Raw genomic sequence first — 22,839 nt, 5'->3', positions numbered from 1 at the left:
GGGGGAGGATTTTGACTTAAGACTGCTGCCTGGGAGGAGAGGTGAGGAATCAGGTCCCAGCTGTCAGATAGGCTTCCACTTAATGGGCAATAGCAGAGACCTATAGCCAACACATCCTGCACCCCAATATTCTGAGGGATGGCCCAGCCTCTGCCATGGCTGGCTGAGTCCCCCTCTGGTGCCAATCCTGCATGACCTTTCCAGGTAGCTAATGAGGACGTGGGTACCACTCAGTAATTGGCCTCATTAGGCAGCTAGGGCTACCCAGGGGATGGGGTGGCGGATGCTAGGCCTCATGGGGACCGGCCAGACAGCCGCCCGTTAATTACCTGAAAAATCAGACAATTAGGCTTCCTGCCACCCGCCTGCCCACGTCCTGCTGGCCCCTAATTACTGAGCGGCAGCTGAGCAGGCCGGGAATGACCTGGATTTCGACTGAGGACTAGCCCCTGCCATTTCCATCATCCCCTATCTCCTGCCCCCATCACAGGCTTCAGAGACAGAGACTTGGGGTAGGGTGCATCTTTTAGGGATCCTCCTTTGCAGCCCCCAACTCTTAGCCCCTTTTCCCAGACCTGGACCCTGCCCGCCCACCCTCTCTACTGGGAAAGGCAGCTCTGGAAGAGCAGCAATGGATGCTCAAAGCCCTGGCAGTCCTCAGGGAAGATGTGTGGGCTGCTGGAGGGAGGAGGGGGAAGACCCAGAAAGGGAGTTTCAAGAGGTGTGGGGGTGAAAATGGCTGACATCTCCCTCTGCCTGGCTCCTCCAGGGAAAAGATACCAGACTGTGTTCAGGAATAAGAATGGCAGAGGAGGGGAAGTTGACATCTCCCCTGCGGGCCCTAATGCAGCCCAGGGGATGCTGGGAGACTTGAACTTACCCCTGGGGAGCCCTGCCACTCTAAAGGGGAGATGGTCTTGTAAAAGCACCACCAGTGTGTGGAGACAGAGAGGCCTGCCCTGGCTGCGGAGAGAGGTGGTGGGTCCTGGAAACCTGCCCAGTGACAGTGACATTTAGGTCTAGCTAGGTAAGGGTGCAGACAGTTCCAGGCAGAGGGGACAACATGTGTGAGAGTCTGCAGGCAGTTTCTCCTCCAAAGAAAGCACAGACCAGAGAGGTACAGCATCCCTCACAGGCATCTATAGTGCATAAACCAATTGGCTGGAGGTTGCCAGATGGGCCCTGCCCTAGCAGGATGAACTAACTGGGCAACTAGGGTGGACCCCTGGAATCTAGAGAAAGACTCAGTGAGTGTGGGCAGAGCATTGTCCCTCACCCTGAACACTACTGCCTGACAGGTGGGTGCTGAAGGAGAAAATGTCTGATCTAGGGGTGTAGAGCCTCCTCTTGCAGGAGGTACCTGGGCCACCCCCCTTCCTTACCTATTTCCTTTGCTGATTCTGTTCTGGGATTGAAAATCCCTTCCACTGTTTCCCTGTAGGTCCAAAGATGCTGGCTGCTCAGAAAGGTACTTTCGGCCCAGAGAGGTCAGGAGGCTAAGTTGAGGCTGCCCAGCCAGCTGGCTGGAGAGGGCCTCACAGAAGCATCTACTCTAGTCTCTCATTGAGATTCTAGAACCAGTGGGATCCAGAGATGATGCCACTGCAATAGAATGGGATGGACAGGAAGAAGACAGCATGGGGAGGCTGAATACGGGCACATGGGAGCTGCCAACAGTCATCCTGATCCCCTGTCCCTAAGTTCAGCTCTAGGTTGGCCCTCTGGGGACCTCAGGCCCCTCCTGAGAAATGGGCCAGGAAGGCTTTGTGAGTTTCCTTTACAGAGGTGCTGGATCCCGAGACTCAGTACAGCCAGGTCCAGAACCAGGGAACAGAGTCTGGGGGGCATAGTCGCTGAATCCCCCTCCTGTCCACCCTCTCCCACTGGTCTGGGCTTGCTGACAGTCACTGGTACAATTTCCCAGCGCTTTACAGCCCTCGTAGCCACAGGGACTCAGGAATTTCCCTGCCAAATACATTACTTGTTGGGTTGTGATGACTGTAGCATTGTGGGGGGGGGGGGGCTTCAGGCTTCTGCCAACTGCTCCCCAGAGAGTCAGAACCTCGTGGCACAGGCTCACATGCATGTGCACACAAGTGCACCCAACCTGGTGCCCAACTGCCTGATTGCCCTTGGGCCCAACTGTGCTGCATTGTCATTATTCAGCAGAGCACGCTGTGCCCTGCACAGCTCCAGAGCATGTCCTCCCAGACACCCATTTACCATCTCTCTGTTGTTCAACTGGCCACTTGCTTACATCTTTCTGATCTCCAAAGGTAGGCCTGAGCCGTGCTCCTTGTATTCTCCTCATGGTGGCTGTCCCAGTGTCTGACACACAGAGGATACCCTGTAAATGTGCACTGGATGGATAATGGATGAGTGGACAGGTGGATGGTTGGGCAGAGGAGTGATGTGTCCAAGGTATCTAAGCCAGATGTAGGACTTGAACCTGGGTCCTGGGGCTGATCACCCAGCCACAATCCTTTTTCTGTACAGTGGACACCCCTGATCTGTGCTCCCACTTCTGTCTGCCACTGGTCAGGCTAGGTCACCAGACTAGGAAGGTGGTACACATCTGAAGGAAGAGGACATTGCCTGGGCCAGGAGAATTTTTCCATGTGATGTCACCTTCAGGGTCCAGAGCTGGCAGGGAACACAGCTAGGTGGAGGGCAGTGGAGGCTGAGGGGGATGAGAAAGGGGTTCCTCCACATCTCACCAACCCCCAAGACCCAGTGAAGAAAAGAAGGGGTGATGGGCAGAGACAGGCAGCAGATCGGTCTCAGAGCCTGCAGGCATCTGCCTCGCCCTGGCTTTCACTTTCTTTCTGCACCAGTGCTGAGTTTGGCCAGACCTGGGGACAATCTGCCTCTGTGGATCACTGGCTTGGTGCCCTCGAGCAGTCTGCTCCTTTTGAAGCCTCATTTTATTCACCCAGAATTGGGTGAATAATGAAATTAAATGCAAAAGATCTCTGAGCATGGTTCCCAGGTATTGTTACTATCTCACAATGGTAGCTACTGCCTATTGCCCCATTTTATAGAAGGAAAAACTGAGGTAAAGGTAAAGTAATATCCTGAGGGCAATAATAGGGTGAGGAGTGGCACTCAGATCTCCTGGCATACAGTATAGCATCTTGGCCACAGTGACCCCCTGGTTTAAGGTGGACCAGGTCCAACTGGGCTCAGGTAAGCTGAAATCTGTGACCTCAGTTAGGTGCACAGGGGTGCCATTTACATCTAGTAAAATCTGGCTAAACAGGTCCCCAAAGTAGTATGCCTGGGTGAAGCTCATGAAGGATAGCCCTGCAAGGAGCTGGGAAGGGGTGTGCCCTAGGCAATCAGATCTACCCTGAGCCCTTTCACTATTCCTTCTCAGTGTTGAGGCTGCCCTTTCCTCTCTACCCCAGTCCAGAACCAGCTGCCCAGGAAGCTCTCCTGGGCCATACTCTTGGCCTGAAACCTCCACTGGACATGGTCAGATACATGTCCTTCTTCTGAGGAGGTTGGACCAGGATGGGCAACACCTCCTTGGCTCTTTCTCAGAGCCACACCAAAGTACAGGCTGTTCCTGGAAGACTGGAACATGATCTGGGGCTGGTGGGACTGTGCCCAGGGTCCACAAGGCTCTGGGCAGCTCTGGGGCCAGTGGACTGCCAGCTGTCCTGAGATCAGACTCTGGTATCTGTATCTTGGCATGTTAAGGCCTGTACCCCAGGGTCAGTACTAGAAACTGGTTCTTCCCTGGGGAGAAGAGCTAAGTGCCAGGATCCCCACCCCTGACATGATGATCATGTGTAACTCATTTTACAGTCTAAAAACTCTAACAGTCTCACATCTCCCAGTCAGTGATGGCCAGTGGGGTCATGTGTGGGAGGGCCTGAGCAGTTTTCTCTATCTTATACCCATTCCACAGATGAGGGCATGAAGATTCAGAGAGGGGCAATCCCTTGCCTGTGATCACACATTCCTCCAACTAGGCTCTGCCCAACCTGAGTAGGTGCTTCTCACTGCTACCAAGGATGTGGGGGGCATGACTACTGCTAGCAGATGGGCTGGGGGCTCAGAGCTGTGCAGAAAGGCAGGCATGGGCCTTGGGCCACTGGGCAGGAGACAGAGGTCACCACAGGAGGACTATCCTGGCTGACCCTGGCCCCTTACTTACCAAATCCTTGGACAGGGCTAAGAGCTCTAGGTTCCCCTGGGGTGAAGGTAGAAGATGCAAGGGACAGTAGCCCTCAGAGGGAAGCAACAATTATCTTGCAATGCTCCCTGTCTTTCTCCTGCCACCAAGAGCCAATAAGCCACAGATCCTCCCATAATCCTTCTCAAATGCCTTGTGTCCCACCATGGTAGCATTGAAGATTCTGAATTGAAACCCTGCATCTGCCTCCCCACCATCAGGAGCTCCAGGAAGGTGGCCATTGTCCGCTTTCACAGCTTGGCAGCTGACAGTAAGGGAACACTCTGAATATTTTGTAAAATGCATGGATGATTGCAATGGTTTGGATGGTTAGGTGATGAATTTGCTTCTACAGCTGCTGATAAGAGATTACCGCAAATTGAGTGGCTTGAACAATACAATACTCTGAAAGGGGTCTTCCTGGGTTAAAATTGAGGTGTTGGCAGGGCTGCATTCTGGAGGCTTAAGGCAGCATCCTCTTCCCTGCCCTTCCAGACCCTAGGTGCTTCTTATTTTCCTTGTCCTGTGACCCACCCCACCTTCCTCCATATTCAGAGTCAGCCATGTCTGGCCAAATCCTTCTCACACTACCATCTCTCTGGCTCTCTCTTCTGATTCCCTCTCTTCTTGAGAACCCTTGTGATTACATTAGGCCCATTCAGCTAACTCAAGCTAATCTCCTTATTTTAACTGCAGATAATTAGCAACTTAAATTCCATCTGTTACCTTAATCCCACTTGCCATGTTAAGTAACATAATCATAGGTTCTTGGAATTAGGATGTAGATATCCTTTAGGGGCTATGGTTCTGCCTATCACAGATAGATGGATAGATAGTTGGTCCTACAGATGGACGGGTAGATGGATGGATGGATAGACAGATGGAAGGACAGACAGATAGACAGTTGATAGACTGAGTCCCCACAGTGGGGATGAACAGCTTGAGACAGAGAAGACCTGTTATTGTCATCTTCTGCACCTTCTCCTCTAGTAATGTAGTTTAAAAGCCCTAGACCAAGGGTAAGGAGAGAACTTTTCCAGGCCCTGTATTTTTCTCTATTGTGTTTTATCTCCCCAACTGGCTCTGGCCTTCCCAGAGGTGGAGAATTCTCTCCCACCTACCATCCTGGCCCTCCAAACTGTAATTGACCCTTACTTGCTGAAAAGTGAGAATGACTTCATGGGACATTAGGCTGGGATGGAACAATGGAGGGCAGGGGCAGAGATCTGGAGTTGGGAATACTAGGTGAAATGTTGGAATATGGATGAGAGGAGCTCAGCTCTTAGAACCTGCTTACTTGGGTGGGATTATTTTTCTGGAGGAAGGGAGGTCAATTAACTCTATGTTTATCCCTTGTTTATCTGTTTAAACATAACATGATTAATACGAAAGAACATCTGTAAGGAGCTATGCATAAAAACATATATACAGATCCTTATAACTATATTGTTTAGTTTACTTTGGGCCTTTGAACTGAATGGAATTCCCTGTAATTTGCTTTCTTTACCCCACATTCTAGTTTAGGATTCACCCATGTGGCTCTGGGAGCTGCAGTTACTTTTCTTATTTCTCCTGTCACTGGATAGTTGTTCTGTTCCTACTTTATCCTTAGGAACAGTGCAGCTGAAAAATGTCCCTGGGGTTGAGGATAGGGGTTATTGTCCTTATTTTTATCACTGGTCTTGCTCCCATCCAGGAGGGTTCAACACCTCCTTCTCTTCTCCCTGACCCCCTGCCCGCACAGCCACTCCCCAGGCCCACTGATGCGCCAGAATGAGACTTCCATGACCTGAGCCAACCCTGGGTAGAGGTGAAGGAGGCTTTAGTGGGGTGAGGCTGCAGGGAACTTTTCAGGTCAGGATCCATACTCATGCATCCCACCTGAGTCACTCCCATAAGTACCTCTGATCCTCCAGGCCCCATGTTCAGAACAGGAAAAACAGACTCCAAAGTCATACAGTGCTGGGTTCAAATGCCCAGCCACCATGTGTAAGTTGTACAGCCTAGGATAAATCAGTTCCCCTTTCTGAGCCTCAATTTCTTCCTGTGTGAACTGGGGATAGACAGTCCCAGTGTGGCTCTCACAGTGCACAGAGTTGGGGACTGCTGGGTGAAGGCAGAAGAAGCTGGTGGTGGGGCTGTCATTCTTTTCCCTACTCCTGCTTTGGCTTATTCTTCTCCCCAGCCAGGCCCAAATGCTTCTGGGTGCTTTAGAGCCCCTTCTGAAACGGAGACACAGGTTGTTGGGGGCTCTCTTCCTCTCACCTGCTTCAGGGCTGTTCGATCCCACACTAGTATGCACCTACTACTTCTGTGTGCATGTGGGAACTGCTATGCTACTCCACTGCCATGTGGCCCTGGACCCACCTTCCAGACACTTGTCCTCCTTCCCCTGCTCTGTCCTGGCCCTGGGATAGGAAACTGGGGGAACACTGGTAGAGTCAATATAGTCATCTACTGTGCACCCTGACCCCAGCTTCCAGTAGTTACCTTCCACCCTCCACGAACTCTGGAGCCCCCATGTCCCCTAACCAGATCTGCTTCATCTCCAGGGCCTCAGGTCCTGCCTGGCTTAGGGCCTCCCAACCTTGGTGCCTTTAGAGCTTGCTCTAAAGGCACCAAGGGGGTAGGCAGTGACAGAAGCCTGATATTCTCTCCAAGCAGATGCGGTGCCTCTCCCAGAATAGGGGCGGAGTCAAATGCTTGGTTTTACAGTTGTACCCAGTGTTCAGATGAGGCAGTTGATCCCAGTGTCACACAAGGAACAGAACAGGAGCCCAAATGTGAGGACTCTGCCTGATGGGCCTGTTTCAAGAGCCCTGGGCAGGAGGAAAGGCAGGGGGCTAGGACCCTGCCTGGAGTGCACGCACAGGCTGCTGGAGGGAGCTTCCTGCCATAACCCAGCTAGGCTGATCACCCTTTAGGTTGCAAGAGCAGGGCTCAGGGCTAGGCCTCTCCCTAGGCCTGTTCTAGAAGGATGGTCCCCAGGGAGCCGGCCTGGAGCCTGGTAAGAAAGGCCACTCTCCCTTTTACAAACTGCACCCTGCCCACCTGCCAACACTCATTCTTCTCCATTTCCTCTCAGGGAACCCCGCTCCTGGCTGCTGCCACATTCCCTCCAGCGCCCCCGCACCCCCAGGCCCCTCCTCTGCGCCAGGGTGGGAGTGCAGTAATTCAAGTTATTTTTAGCCAAGCTGAATCCTCCAGGAGATTCAAGTCAAGGGGAAGCCGCCCCCGCGCCTGCAGGAGCTGCTTGCGGAAAACGATCGATTAAAACCAGCGCTGCCAGGGCTCCGTGCCAGCCAGGCAGCAGGCACTGAGACAGGCAGAGCCTGGACTGCGGCCTCTCACTGGTTGACTGGCTCCGGGCGCTGGTGTGCATTGTGAGGCGTGGTGGGAGTCCCCGTAGGCCCCTCATTGTCACCTCTTAGCAGCTGCTCCTAGCCCAACTTTATCTGGCCCTGCCCCTGGCAGCTCTGCCCATAGTGAGGAGGGCCGTCCCCAAGCCACCCCTCCGGACTGCCATTCCCCCTCCAAGCAGCACATCATTGAAAGCAGGCAGCCCCTGCCCATCAAGGGTGACCTGGAAGGCAGGGAAGGACCCTTTTCACCAGCCTGATCTTCTGCCTGATTCCTACTTTGTCCTAGGAAAGCTGCTGGGTAAGTTGAGATGACCTGGACCCTCTGACTAATAGTGTAGGGTCCTTAGGAGTTATTCAGAAATAAGGTCCAGGGCAGCAAGCAAGCAAGAATGGGAGCAGGAGCCTGGCCCAGGAATTAATCAGAGTACCTGGACGAGCAGGTGACTGAGCAGTGACCCTAGTCCAGTAGTTGCTTGCAATAAATGAGTCCAGGGACCTCATCACAACCTTACAGACGAGGAAGCTAAGCCATGGAGGTCAAGTCACCCAGCTGCTAGGAGAAAGCTGCTCTCTAGCTTCACCAGGGGATGTTTGGTGAGAGGAGAACCAACTAATGGGAATAGGGTAAATTGAAAAGGACTGGCTGGGGGGTATGAGAAAGCACACACATGGGATGAGGTGGGTCTGCACCTCCCAGCACCCCTCACCTGTCATGGATGCTCCCAAACCTTCCATCAGAGGAACATTCTCCAGGAAAGGCATCTCAAGCCCAAGCTGTCATTGCTGTACAGTCTCAGACAGTGTCCAACCCCAGATAAGCTTCCAACAGTGGCTTTAGCAGAAGAGAAAAACCTGGGTTGACCATGAACAAGTCACTTTACCTTCCTGAGCCTTGGTTTCCTTATCTGCAGTATGGGATTAACAGGGAGGCTACTCTGAGGGTGGAGCAAGGACCAGAATAATCCTGCAAGGCTCCTGGCTCCAGTCCCAGCAGCAGTCCCCTTTCCCATGTCTCATCCATGAACTTAGGACTATGTGCTGGGGAACTGAGGGACCCCTCTGTGGTCAGGCCTCCAGGACTTTAGGGGTGCAGCAACAGTTCAGGGAGGCAGGGATCAGCTGGGAGACATATGAGGAACAAATGTTGGCCTTTGCCCTCCCCAGCCTGCTGTGTCCTCCTCACCTCTGCCTGACCTTACAGGGTCTGCCTCCTCTCCCAGAAGGGTTCCCAGGTCCCTCCTCCAACTCCTAGAGGCTCTGTGGGGCCTCTGGCCTGGCTTGAATGAAGCTCTTTCTGTTCTGCCTCTCACCTGCTGTGCCCGTAGCTTTTCCTCACACAGTAGGTCCTCCAAGTGGATCTTGGCAGCATCCCAGGCTCAGCAGACACAAAAAGTTTGGGGCTTGGGGTCACACAGGGACAGCCCCAGATCTGCTGGGTGGAACCCTTTGTGTCTACTACCTTGTGAGAATCTCCCCCAGGCTGTGTGACTGAGGCCATTTTTCATGGGATTTAGGAAAGGGAGTGAGGGGAGATCTAGCAGCCCCTGGGGAATTGGTTGAGTGACATACAGCTAGGACACGGCGTGCTTGGTTAGGTAGGATCCACTGCCTATGGCCACAAGGCCTTTTGTCAGGGCACTTGATGCTACAGGTGTTTACCCACCTTGTCCCCCACCTCTTTCTCTGTGTCCCTTGTGCCTCCCTGACCAGGGCTGGGCTCTTGTTTTCCTTGCTCCCTGGTGTGTGGGGCCTGAAGGGAGAGGCAGGCACCTCTCTGAAAAGAAGCAGGTAAGAGCAGGACAAGAGTTTTCCTGGAACCCCTGGGGGAAACACCACCAGCCTGCATCTGTGCAGCTGGGCTGCAGCCCTCCTCTGGCCCTCATTCATTGCCTATGTTTCCTGCCTGACTGCCACACAGTCCCTGTGTGCTCTCGAGCTAGGACTTTCTCCTCCCTGACCTCAGTTTCCCCACTCATAAGCTTGGAGAAGGGAACTAGGTATTTTTAGGTCCTGCCTCAGTGCTGGTTTCTTAAACTTTGCCTGACCCAAAGGGTAGGAGCATGCGGGTGATATTCTGGGTCATAGTCTCATCTCCTGGGAGCCATGGAGCTGGGGCAGGGGAGGCGGGTAGGGACTGGAAGAGTTGGGACTTGAAATCTTTGGGACATGATCTTCCCCTTGTTCATTCAGAGTAATTCTCTGAAAGGTCGCTTCATCCTGCCCTCTCTCTCCCTTAAAGAGCCCTCCAACCTGTCCCTGGGAAGGGGAGGTCCTGGGGTGCAGCCAGGACATTAACTCCATGGCTGTTTGATAAGCAGAGTCCCCTGTCCCCCACCCCTGAAGCTTCTCCTTGACCTGGGCTGGGAAGGGGGGCGGAGCAAGCTAGAGGGGCATCCAGGCAGGATAGGGTTAAAGGAGAAAGGGGAGCTGGAAGGGGGCTGTGTTGTCAAGGCAACACCATTGCTGGGGCCTATGGAGGCTGCTGGGGAGGGAGATGAGAGGGGTGTCCCTTGCAATCCTCAGCTTCATTCTTCCTGTTCAGTTACTCTTTGTTAAAAGGGAGTCTTCTTTGCCTCCTTTTGTCCCTAGGGGTGGGAGTGGAAGAGCCACTTGACGGTTCCTTCCTGCCCTTTTTAGCACTCTCTTGCACCCACCTATTCCATCCTTTTCCTCTCACTCTTTCTGGAAGCTCAATTCCTTGCTGCTGAGCTTGACTTTCATTCACACCTGCCAGCCCCTGCCCACCTGAAGCCAGCAGAACACAGACCAATCCTGAATTGTCTGGAGACTGCCCTCCACCAGAGACATTCCCACCTCCTTTCTAGGCTTGCTCAGGGTAGGCTGGTGGGTCTCAGTAGAGGCAGGGCCTGCATAGATGAGCCCACACTCTAGGCATCTGTTTCCCACAAAATGCCTTCCAGAGGAAAAATCAGTGTCCAAAGGCTGAGGGGGTCTTTTTGATGATCTTCTCCTGTGTCACCTGGAGGTAACTGCCACAAGTCTTCCTGTATGCCCTCACCAGGTCCAAACCATTGCATGTGGGACCCAAGGACTTTGTCTTCCCACCTGTGAAACAGGGTGATTAAAAACCCCCACTAGGGCTCCTGAGCTTCTATGTGGCCTTTGGAGCCGACCAGAAGCCACTAGGACACACTGCCTGCTCATTTTTGGGTGCAGCTCTTCCCTCCTCTGCAACAGACAAGGAAACTGAGGTTCAGAGAGGGGACCACTCTTCCTGGTGAGGAGCAGTCAGAATTAAAACCCCAGTGCATATGATGCTGAAAAGCCTGTCCCTTGAATCTCTAAGGGTGAGGCTTTGGGTGTCTCCAAAGTGGGCCAGGAGGGGCCCTGTTCAGGGATGTCCACAGACTCCCTTTCTTTCTTAGGGGAACATAACTCACCACCCTACCAGGAGCTTGGAGCCTGGAGAGACCTGACCCATCCCAGAGAGCTGTATCTGGTGGTAGGGGTGGTGGCCTTGGTGAATGGCAAGAAATGGCTTTGAGTTGCCAGGAGGCTTGGAGGATTTCCCCAGGGAGGGAGTAGAGCTGGTGCCTGCAGGAGTGACACTCCATTCATGGTTTCACACTGCCCCCTTGTGGGCCACAGGCGCATACTCCTAGTTTGGGATACTGCATCACCCCAGGGTCAGGTGAAAAATCAGTGTCCTGAGGCTGAGAGGGTCTTTTTGATGACCTGAGCAAGGGGTTGCACCTCCATCTCTCTCTCTCTCTCTCTCTCTCTCTGAGTCTCTCTCTCTCTCTCTCCCCCCATCTCTAGGTGCTTCTTCCTTTTTTTTTTAATATTTATTTTTTAGTTCTCGGCGGACACAACATCTTTGTTGGTATGTGGTGCTGAGGATTGAACCCGGGCCGCACGCATGGCAGGCGAGCGCGCTACCACTTGAGCCACATCCCCAGCCCAACTCAGCTTCTTCCTCAAGCTAGATGAGCACCCTACCACTGAGCCACTGCACCTCCAACTTGTGTTGGAACTGGCAGACCCTGGGCCTCACTCAGCCTGGCAATGCACACTGCACCTTTCCTTCTCCCAGTAACTTTAAAGCCCAGACTTCCTGGGTGTGAGGACACATGCTTGTAATCTCATCTATTCAGAAGGCTGGGACAGGAAGATTGCAAGTTCAAGGCCAGCTTGGACAACTTATTGAGACCTTGTCTCAAAATTAAAAAAAAAAAAAAGTTTAAAAAGAGGGGGCTGTAACTCAGTAGTAGAGCACCACTGGGTGAAATTTCCATTACTGAGGAAAAAAAAAAGTTGTACTTTTCAATCCTTCATTGCATATTTCAGCTCCCAGCCCAGTCATTTCACTGTTGTTTGCATATGCCTTGTATCAGGGAGCTTACTACCTTTGGGAACAAACCAAGGTTTGGAAGGGATTCTGATTGCAGAAATAACCCTCTCCATGCAGTTGTCATTTGCCTCTCTCAGTCATAGCACTTCCCTTATGGACACAGAGAATGAGGTGGAACTTCAATGTGAGGCCATTCAAGTGCTTAGGGGCCTCCCCCCCCCAAGTCTTTTCTCTCGTGGCTCTGATTACCATTCATAGTCCCTCCATTTGAACACCCTGGTAGTCTCTATCTCTTGAAACTTCAGAGACTGAGGGGGATCAGCACCCTTGAGGACTTTCAGTTTCTTCCACCCTGGCTCTCCCTTGTTCTTCCTTGGATCCTGTCCTCATTTTTAGCATCTGTTTGCTGCTGACTTTCTTTCCTTGAACCCTGAGGTCCTGCGGGGAAGAAGCATAAATGGGGCTAACAATGATTGAGCACCTAATATGTACTCAGCACAGAGCCTGCTTCTTTAATCAAATTATCCAGTTTAACCCTACCAGGCAATGACTGTTTTTATCTCCATGTTACACTGAGAACTGAGGCTTAGCAAGCAGAGCTCTGAGTACAGTACAAGAGCTAACTCTTATCTCCATGAAACCCCTGCAGGCCAGTCAGCCCCTGATTCTGTCATCTGCTTAGATTTCTGAAATGTGCACAATTCATTCCTTAAACATTTATTAGGTCTGCACATATACCCAGGACTGTGAAAAATACTGCAAAAATAACCCCAGATGTCTCCAACCTGTTACTTTGCCAACTAGATCCCACTGGACATACTTGGTCTGAGGATTGGGCTGAGGGTCTGGATAAGGCCTGTGCAGAACAATGCCTTGTCAGGCCATATGGCTGGGGAAGATCACAAGCACCCTGATCAGTGCAAATTTATCTTGTCACCCAGGCCTCACACCTCTCTCCCCCACTCTGTTTTGTGCTCAAGGAAATTTGTGTTAAGGGGGCTAGTTGATTGGTGCTCTGCTGACTCCAGGTAGCACTTTGCTCAAGGCTGTGCCTTTGAGGAAAGCAAGTGGGCCCAGGCTTCCATGTGCACTGGAGAAAGAGTAGTAGCTACTCACTCAGGAAGGGTGGAAGTGTGTCAATCTCCGAGGGAGGGTAAGTTCTTAAAAAAATTTATATATATATATATATATATATATATATATATAGAGAGAGAGAGAGAGAGAGAGAGAGAGAGAGAGAGAGAATGGAGAACGTCCAGTGGGACCTACTCAGCAAAGTAACAGGGTTGAAGAAATATATATATATATATATATATATATATATATATATATATATATATATATATATTTCCAGAGACTTCTTTGGCATCTCATGATGCTTATTGACCTCTTCTTGGAATAATATTTTCATTTTATTTATTTATTTTTTTGTGTGGTGGTGGGGGAATAAATGGTGCTAGGCAAGCATTTTACCCCTGAGATACACTCCAAACCTCAGAATAATGTTTTTTGTTTGTTTTTGTTATTTGATCTTGGGGTTTATGTTGTTGTTTAATTTGTTTTTGCAGTGTTGGGGATTGAACCCCCTAGTCTAACTTGTGCTAGGCAAGTGCTCTACCACTGTTCTATAACCCTGGAATAATGTTGTTAAATGTGTAAAACAGGGCTGGGTTCAATCCCCAGTACCACATACACACACAAACAAAAGTGCAAAATATAGTAGAATTACAAAGGGTTTCGTGGATGGATAAGAAAACAAGTCCACAAATTATTATTTTTTATTTTTAAAATTTTGTTATTATTTTTTGGTACTAGGGATTGAACCCAGGGATGCTTTGCCCAATTGAGCCATATCTATATCTATCTATCTATATCTATATCCAAATATATATATATATATATATATATATATATTTTTTTTTTTTTTAATTTAGAAACAGGGTCTTTCTAAGTTGCTCAGGGCCTTGCTAAATTGCTGAGGCTGGCTTTGAAACTGCAATCCTCCTGCCTCAGCCTCCCAAGTCACAGAATTACACCATGCCCAGCCACAAATTATGACTGAATGCATAAAATCAGGTTATAGAATCTTTCACAATAAGGTTGCATTTATGAAGAAAAAGAGAGGGAGGAGGAAAGGGAAAAAGAAAGGGGAGAAAGAATGAAGAAAACAAACAAAAAGAAAGAAAACTATCCCTTTGCACATGTCTGACCTTACCTTCCATTCTATCTTGAAAAAGCCTGGCAAGTCAGTAGCTCCAGATCATGGTCCTCTTTGGTCCCTGGACAGGCCTCCTCATGTCACAGCCAAAGAAAGCTCCTCATTCTTGTCACTGCCTCCCCCTTGCCTAGCAGTTGGGATTTCACCCTGGGCCTATCCCAATCATAACCTCAATGTTATTGCTTGGCCACTGATTATCTTTGAATCTTCCTTCTCCATCAGATGAGGCTCTCTGCTCCTGTTCATTCTTCCACTGTCATAAAAGCCTGGAAAAACTGGGTCCTGAGTGGGTGTCTCTGCTCACTTTTTAGGAACTATTGGAAGGAGATAGAGCAGGGCAGCCTAGTTCCTTTAAAGTTGTCATAGCCTCCTCTGCCAACATCTAAAATGCTTGCTTGCTTCTCTTTCTCAAGGACAAAGAAGTCAGACTTGTCCTAACCTCCGACCTCACTTCTTCCACTCCCTGGGCTGAGGCCCAGACTTCCTGTCAGGTATCTTGCTACCTCCACCATCTGAAGTCCCTACCTCTGCCCATCAGCTCCTCCACCTGTGCTCAGCACTCTGCAGGGACTTTGCTCCTTCAGAGACATCTTCCTCTCTGGCCTCAACTGTTTCTTTCTTGCTACTAGGTCATCCATCAGCAAATGCTTTTCATTTTCCCAACTCACAGCTCACAGAATAATCTCTCCTTTCTCAGGAATGTGTCAGTCTTTGCGTGTCCTGTTTCTAAGTCCTCCTTTCCCCTTACTCCCTAAAACTTTGCAACATGCTTCCATCACTCTGTGAACCTACCTTGCCAAAGAGTGTTCATGTGGCAGATGTTTATATCAAGTGCAGTTAGGCAGTAGAAAAACAAAAGTGACCAAACCAGTCCCAAACTCAAGGCACTGGGACAATGAACACATACACAAATAAATAAACACATAATTAGAGTCAGGGAAGTTCTATGAAGGAAGCAAATAGAATGAGAGGACACAGAGTAACCGGGGAGAAGGGACAGAGTGTGTCTATTTCAAATAGGGTCGTCCAGGGAGGCCTGAACAAGAAAGAGAATACCATCCAAAGAATAGGGAAAAGGACAGATCAGGTAGAGGGACAGAAGTGCAAAGACTTTGAGACAGCAAAAGCATTTATACTTGGCAGAAAAAAAAAAAAAAAAAAAGAAGGCCTAGGGGTTTGGAGGAAAGCAAATGACAAGGAGAGTTTGCCAGGGTCAGAGAGGTTGTCCTTGGACAGGATCTGGTATCTATCTTTAAAAAGACCTTCAGGCTCCCTGGCTGTGTGGCGAATGAACTGTAGGGGGTGGGGAGAGTCAGAGAGGGCAACCCAGTTGTTAGAAGGCAATGCTTACTCAATTTGGATGTCATCTCACATTTAATGCATGTGAAAAGAAACATTTGGATCATAACCTCTTCAAAACAAAACGACTAAAGCACCACTCTTCCCCATCTCTGTAAAAAAGGACCGTTCACTCAGACGTTTAAACCCAAGCCTTTGGTTCCATGCCTCTTTTTTCTCCCTCATCGTCTGCATCCATTCCTCTCCATCCTAAGGCAGCCATCACTTCCCATGGTGTTCCACCCAAGCCTCTTTCTCACTCTTCCTCCTCCCCTCTGTCTGCCACAGTCGATTCTCTAAGCAGGGGCCAGACATGCATTTTTTTTTTTTTTTTTTTTTAAGAACACAGATCTCCTGTCACTCCCTAACATCCAGCATTCCATGATCTTTAAGGAGACCAACTGCCAAGAGGCAGGTCCTGGAAGAACGGAAGGCAAAGGAAAAGGGGTGGAGACCGATGGAGGGAGGCGGGACAAAACTCGTAGCACCGCCTCTCCCTGGAGCTGGCGCCCTTCCGGGCCTCGGAACTTTCCTTCCTGATGCCGCGGGGAACCTTTTCCAGTAGTACCTTCCGGTGTGGTCGGCCCCATTCATCGGGCTGCGCTGAGACCTTTCTCTTCCTCTTCCGGTTCCAACCGCTCCGGGAGCGGCGTCTCGCGGTGTGTTGTCTGCGCGGCATCTGGTGCCATCCGCGGCTTACGGGCGGACGTGGGGCGCGGAGCTTGGGGTGCCGGCCGCGGGGAAGCCAGGGGGATCGATTCTGTGGCTGTGGAGAGTGAAAACTACAGGGTGGGGGTGTTGCTCAAGAGGTGGATGGCTGAGGGAGGACCTCGGAATTGGTCGGGGAGCTCAATGTTTTGAGTGCGGGGAGTTGGTTTCAAGGTATCATTACCTGGGTTTGGTAGCCAGGAACTGACTTTGGGTCGTGTTAAGTGAGTCCATACTGGTGGAAGTCGCAAATATAATGCGTCTGTATTGCAGCCTCATGTTCCATCAGATCAGGGCAGCAGAGGTGGCCCATCCGGGAGAGGCCCTTCCTCCCCCAGCCCTTAATGCTACTTTTCTCCCTTGTGTTTTTTTATTGGTGCATTATAATTACACGTAATAGTGGGATTCGTTGTTACGTGTTCGCACATGCACACGATATAATAATGTAGTTTGGTCAATATATTATCCCCCCTTAACTCTGCTCTTTTCCTGTAGGTGCAGACATGGCCAAGTCTAAGAACCACACCACACACAACCAGTGTAAGTTTCTTGGTCCCAGCTCTCTGCCCCATACCCTGGCAAAGATTGGTTTGGAGATAATAGAGACTAGAGCACAGTGAGGGTTTACCATTTTGGAGCTCATTTTGTTATTAGTGTTTTGAGATTATACGTTTTGGAGCCAAGTATCCAGTTGAGAAACCCAGGGTACTTTGTATTCAGTGGTAAGGAGTTTTTCAGTTCTCAAGAAGATCTGCTCTGGGACATAATGGTTTTCCCAAGCCTGCCAGCTTTGATACTGAGTAGTGATATTAGAGAAAATTTCTGCTCTAACTTCTTTCCTCCTCATCACCCCCAGCCCGAAAATGGCACAGAAATGGCATCAAGAAACCCCGATCACAAAGATATGAATCTCTTAAGGGGGTAAGTATATGCATTGAATAACATAAAATGTCCCTTCCCAGCTCCAGGTGCATGTCCAGGACCTTTTTGTGTAGTACCCCCCAACACCTCCAATTCAGCCTCTGCCTAAGTACTGTTGTTAATTGTCCCTTGAATTTCCTGCCCTGTTAAGGACACAATTTCGTTCTCTATATGCCAGACCTAATAAAGTTTTCCTTGGCTTTCCCAGCCCTCCATGTAACCTGCATCCTGAGGGTACAATGGCCATTTCCCTTGCCCAGCCAGAGCCCTTAGGGGAGGGAGTCCTGCCTGTAGTAGGTACCTTAAGATCCTCTTCCATGATCTTTTATTGGGGGGGGGGGTACCCAGGATTGAACTCAGGGGCACTTGAAAACTGAGCCACATTCCCAGCCCTTTTTTGTATTTTATTTACAGACAGGGTCTCACTGAGTTGCTTAGCACTTTACTTTTTGCTGAGGCTGGCTTCAAACTTTTGATGCCATCCTCCCGTCTCAGCCTCCCAAGCTGCTGGGATTATGGGCTTGTGCCACTGTGCTGCTTGGTGCTTTATGATCTGTATCTGATCAAGTACTATGCTTAGGGACAGTTTGACTCCCTTTGCCAGGAAGTTCTAGGGGAGAGCTGAGCCTCTCCCTACTCTGTTCCTCCCCAGTACTCTTGCTCTCTGATCTTTGGTGTGAATCTGTTGGACTAGGCTTGTTATTTAATTGATACCTTCCCCTTTAAAGGAGTATCCCTGAGGGGTTGTCAAGGTGTGGGGGTGGTTTAGCTGAACTCCTATAGGAAATTCATGCCTTACAACTTTGGCAGAGAGGTCAGCTTTCCTTTGTTCCTTCTATCAGCATTCACATTTGACTGTTAGCTCTACTAGGCTCTGGAGGTGTGGCCTTGAAAATGTGACTGCACACCATTAGCCAGGTGGAATATTGGCTCCTTGAGGGTGGGTGGTTGTTAAAGGATTGGCTATTTCCATATTTAAGGTTGATTTGATGCTATCTTTAGAGTGCCTGGCACCCTTATAGAAGAGGACACCAGGGTATGACTTGGGGACTTTATATGCTGCCGCTTACAGCTTTCCTACTTTCCAGGTGGACCCCAAGTTCCTGAGAAATATGCGTTTTGCCAAGAAGCACAATAAGAAGGGCCTGAAAAAAATGCAGGCAAACAACGCCAAGGCCATGAGTGCACGTGCCGAGGCTATCAAGGCCCTTGCAAAGCCTAAGGAAGTTAAGCCCAAGATGCCAAAGGGTGCCAGCCGCAAGCTTGATCGCCTCGCCTTGCTAGCCCATCCCAAGCACGCAAAGCGTGCTCGTGCCCACATGGCCAGGGAACGCAGGCTCAGCCGGCCAAAGGCCAAAGCCCAAGCCAAGACCCAGGCTGCAACTCCAGCTTCCGCATCGGCTCCAGCTGCAGCTCCAGCTCCTGTTCCCAAGGGTGCCCAGGCCCCCAAGGGTGCCCAGGTCCCTGCAAAGGCTCCATAAAAAAATCCTCTGGGTATGAGGACAGAAGGACTGGTGTGACCCCTGAGCCTCTGTCTATGGGAACTGGTGTCCTCCTGTGCTATTTGTACAAATAAATCCAGAGGCAGGATCTTTTAGCCTGTGTCTGTTGTCCTGCGGTTGGGTGGGATTGCTGCCTTCTTTGGTATGGGAACAGACTTGAGCCCTCTGTGGATGGTGGGATGTGGGTCAGTCAGGAAATGGCCAGAGCTTCAGCGTAGGTAGGACACCTCGTTTGCCTAGTTGGGTAAGCTAATAAAGAAAGGAAGGAAGAAGTCTGGAAGGGGCCCCATTGAAGAATCTCTACTTGAGCTGGTATTTTGTTTAGTTTTTTTTTGTTACCGGCCCTTTTTAATAGTTATTTAGTAGACTGGCTTTAAACTTGCGATCCTGCCTCAGCCTCCTGAGCTGCTGGGATTACAGGTGTGTGCCATTGTGACTGATTATCTGCCTGCTGGGTCTTAATCCTCAAAGGAGTTAGGGGAATAAGTTGATGTAGTAATGAACATCTCCAGAGGCTTCCTATAGAAGGCACCATTTGGGTCATGTGTAGTAGTGCATAACTGTAATCTCAGCCACTTAGAATCCTGAAACCAGAAGGATCTCAAGATCTGAACTAACCTCAGCAACTTAAAATAGTATCAAGTAAAGCACTTATACTTTTTTTTTGCTGGGGAGGGAGGAGAAGGACAAAGAATTTTTGCATTGCTAGCAAAGGAGGGGACTCCTGTCCCAGAGGCTGTGACTGTGTACATTTCATCTTCAAAACCAGTTGAAGGGCTGGGGATGTGGCTCAAGCAGTAGCGCACTTGCCTGGCATGCGTGCGGCCTGGGTTCCATCCTCAGCACCACTTACAAAGATGCTGTGTCTGCTGAAAACTTAAAAAAAAAAAAATATTCTCTCAAAAAAAAAAAAAACACTTGAAGCCAGCCTCAGCAATTTAGTAAGATATCTTAGTGGTGGAGTGCCCCTTGGTTCAACCTGAACCACATATGAACATTTAAAAAAGCATCGGCCCAACCTTGGTCACTTTGGAGACTCAGATGGGGTACAACAGTACCCCATTTTATTGTCAAGAGTAATGAGTGCAGCCTGGGACATGTCCTCTCTGTTATATGGAGCATGGATGTCAGGTGGGTTCTTTGTCTTGTGAATTCAAGGAACGAAATTCATGATTGTAAGGATGAAAGTGAAGTAACAGGGTTTAATTAAGAGTAATAGGCACCGTGTCCTGCTGGGAAGGTGGCAAGAAGAAGCCCCTGAAACAACCTAAGAAGCAGGCCAAGGAGATGGATGAGATAAGGCTTTCAGACAGAAACAAAAAGAGGAGCAGAAGAAACTTAGAAGCTAAAAGTGCCAGGAAGGGCCCCCTGGCCACAAGTGGAATTAAGAAATCTGGCAAAAAGTAAGCCGATTCTTGTGCTTAAAATTATGGTGACCGATGATTCCATTTCTATTTAGACATCAGGATCCCTGCTGTAACATCTTTTTTTCACCTATAGCTAGAATTAAGTGCTGTTTTGGGATTATTTGTAAATTTAATAAACTTTTTTTTTTTAAAGAGTGAGAGAGAGAGGGGGACAGAGAGAGAGAGAGAATTTTAATATTTATTTATTTTTTCTTAGTTCTCGGCGGACACAACATCTTTGTTGGTATGTGGTGCTGAGGATCGAACCCGGGCCGCACGAGCGCGCTACCGCTTGAGCCACATCCCCAGCCCTAATAAACTTTTTTTTAATCGAGAATTTTTTTTAATATTTATTTTTTAGTTTTAGGTGAACACGGTATCTTTATTTTGTTTCAATGTGGTGCTGAGAATCTAACCCAGTGCCTCATGCATGCTAAGCGAGCATGCTACCACTTGAGCCACATCCCCAGCCCCAAGAGAGAATTTTTTAATATTTATTTTTTAGTTTTGGGTGGACACAACATCTTTATTTTATTTTTATGTGGTGCTGAGGATTGAACCCAGCACATGCTAGGCGAGTGCGCTACCGTTTGAGCCACATCCCCAGCCCAAAAATATTTTGTAAAATAATCACACACACCCAGAGTAATAGAGCTCCTAAGGGAGGGATCCCAAGTGAAGGGTATTTGTTGGTGTTTTATGGGCTTAGATCTGTTCCTATAGGGAACTGGTGGGATATAAGATTCAGAAAGGGAGCCAATCAACATATTTTGTCATCTTCAGAAAAATTTGGAGAATAGTGATTTCTAATCCTTCATTAGCACAAGGGTGGGGGTGAGGGCCTGTTGGCACAAGAGAAAGTACCTTTTGCAATTGTTTGTGTCTAGGGGCTGTTCTCACAGCTGAGACCAGCTGTCATGGGAAGCTTGATCCCCCAGTCTTCTCTCTACTTTTCCTGGCTGCCTATGGGTGATTTGTCTCACTACCCCTGAAGTAGGGTTACATAGGTGGCTAAGAAAGGCTGGAGGTAGCATTTGAACCCGGGTGGTCCATGTCAACCTCAGGAAGTAGGTTTTTTTTCAATGCCAGGTGGTAGCACTTAAACCCAGTTTATTTAGAATATCCAACCAAGAATGTATGCTAGCTCTGTGGGTAGCCACCTGCCCCGTGCCACGGAGTAAAATGCAGGGAAGTAGGAGCAAGTTTTGTGTGCTGGAGGTGGCTGATGACTTGCAAAGCAAGACCTCTGTCCAAATGCCCCAGATAGGTGGTGTAGTGAAAATAACCAGCTCCAATTGAGGGTGAGAGAAAGGCCAGACCCCCAACCTCAAGAAACTCCAGGTCAGGAGCTTCAGCTAGACATCACTGAGTTGACTCCATCTCCAAGCTCCAGTTAGGCCACCCTGTTGAAGTGGAGCTTCAGATTGTGCATCTCCAGTGTGACCTATGTCCCAAGGACTACCTGGGGGTTCAGTGAAGCAGAATCCTTGGTCTTTGCAACTGAGCAGGGGTCATTACGGTTGATAATCTTCAGACTTCCTTTCTGACCACAGCTATGTACTTAAAGTCATCCCTCTCCTCTGTCCCATGGTCATGGAGGCAGGACAGATCAATCAGGGAAAGGAGTAAGCTCAGCTTTTAGGGCCATAGCTAAGCCTGGGGCACTACCATGACTTTAAGAAAAACCCTGGTATAGTATAAATATATGGGAACAAGCCACCAAAGATAGAAGGTGCCAAGAGACCAAAGAAAAGGCAACCAGATTTGTATAAAATGCAATTTATTAGGGTTAAGGAAAGAAGCAGGTCTTGGGCAGCAACAGGAAGATCCCTGCACCCTGAGGCTGGAGGAAGGGGTTTATATGTCAAACTAAATAAAGGTAGCCCACACCCACAGCCAACTGGGATCTGCCTGGGTTTTCTCAAAAAGAAGGAGGAGAAAAAGCAACAAAAACTAATATGTCAAATGTCAGTTAAGCTAGCTGACTACCTTAATGGCTTGATATATCCTATAGATTTTGGAGTATATAGCAGGGTTCCAGGCAGACAAATGGTTATAATCAAGATGGCTTTAGTTATATCAAATGGGATCCTGACAAGGGCTGACAGATTGAAACTCAACTCCTGGGCCCCTCTGCACACAATGATTCATGATCACTGGCCAGTCTGCTGGATCTATCAGGGCCCTACTCCTAACACAAGAGTCAGTGGGTTTTGACCAAACAGAACAACAAAAAAAAGGGTGCTCATACCTTGCAAGCTGTCTCTGCCTACCCACATCTGGCAGTGGCCCATCTGGTCCCAGGATCCTGAGTATATCCCCAGAAAGCCAGGAGTAGTTCCCTGAGACGCTAATCTTGGTATGCTCCTTTATGGTACTGGAGATTGAACCAGGGGTGTTCTATGTCATAACTACATCCCCAGGCTTTGTTTGTTTGTTTTTTGTTTTGAAATGGTTTTGCTAAGCCTGGCCTCAAACTTGAGATCCTCCTACGTTGGCCTCCTGAGTTACTAGCATTATACTTATGCCCTTTTGATGGGAACAGTATCCCTGACCTCACAGTCAGAATATGGTGGCTATTGAACTATGGCCCCTTGTTGCTAGGCAGATGTGGCTGGGACAGTGTGTTATGTCATGAGGGCACAGAGCCAAGCTGTTTCCTTGCCGCAAGCTGCCCGGCCCCGGGCCGGCTGAGTCCCGCTCCTGCTGCCGAGCACTGCCTGCGGCACCCCTGCTGAGCGATCCCCTGCTGAGCTATCAGTGCACGCCGGCTTGCAATCTTACAGCCCGGTTGGGCACAAAAACACAAGCCAGTCAAACTGAGACAAAGTTTTATTTAGAGAGAGGCCATGTGCGTCCCCTAACAAGTGGGTCCACACGTGTGTGTCTACC

At 49.5% G+C, this 22,839-nt stretch overlaps 1 protein-coding gene and 1 pseudogene across 4 annotated transcripts; both read left to right on the top strand.

Moving 5' to 3' along the window:
- Positions 1–16,004: 16,004 nt before the first annotated feature.
- Rpl29 (ribosomal protein L29) lies at positions 16,005–18,629 on the top strand. Of its 4 annotated transcripts, none has more exons than XM_026383935.2 (4): positions 16,005–16,069; positions 16,614–16,658; positions 16,975–17,039; positions 18,128–18,629. In XM_026383935.2, the coding sequence occupies exons 2-4, from the start codon at positions 16,622–16,624 to the stop codon at positions 18,518–18,520; spliced, it is 495 nt and encodes a 164-aa protein (XP_026239720.1). In that variant the 5' UTR covers positions 16,005–16,069; positions 16,614–16,621; the 3' UTR covers positions 18,521–18,629. The 4 variants fall into 4 exon arrangements, with proteins under 4 accessions (XP_026239720.1, XP_026239722.1, XP_026239721.1 ...); XM_026383937.2 differs by lacking the exon at positions 16,005–16,069 and adding an exon at positions 16,111–16,137; XM_026383936.2 differs by lacking the exon at positions 16,005–16,069 and adding an exon at positions 16,113–16,199.
- Positions 18,630–19,661: 1,032 nt separating this feature from the next.
- Positions 19,662–19,948, top strand: LOC113179362 (translation machinery-associated protein 7 pseudogene; annotated as a pseudogene).
- The last annotated feature ends 2,891 nt before the right edge of the window (positions 19,949–22,839 follow it).

Source organism: Urocitellus parryii, chromosome 2 (assembly GCF_045843805.1).
Source record: "Urocitellus parryii isolate mUroPar1 chromosome 2, mUroPar1.hap1, whole genome shotgun sequence".
Taxonomy (NCBI): Eukaryota; Metazoa; Chordata; class Mammalia; order Rodentia; family Sciuridae; genus Urocitellus; species Urocitellus parryii.
The sequence above is the reverse complement of the archived record's forward strand: the minus strand, read 5'-3'. Positions and strand labels throughout refer to the sequence as shown.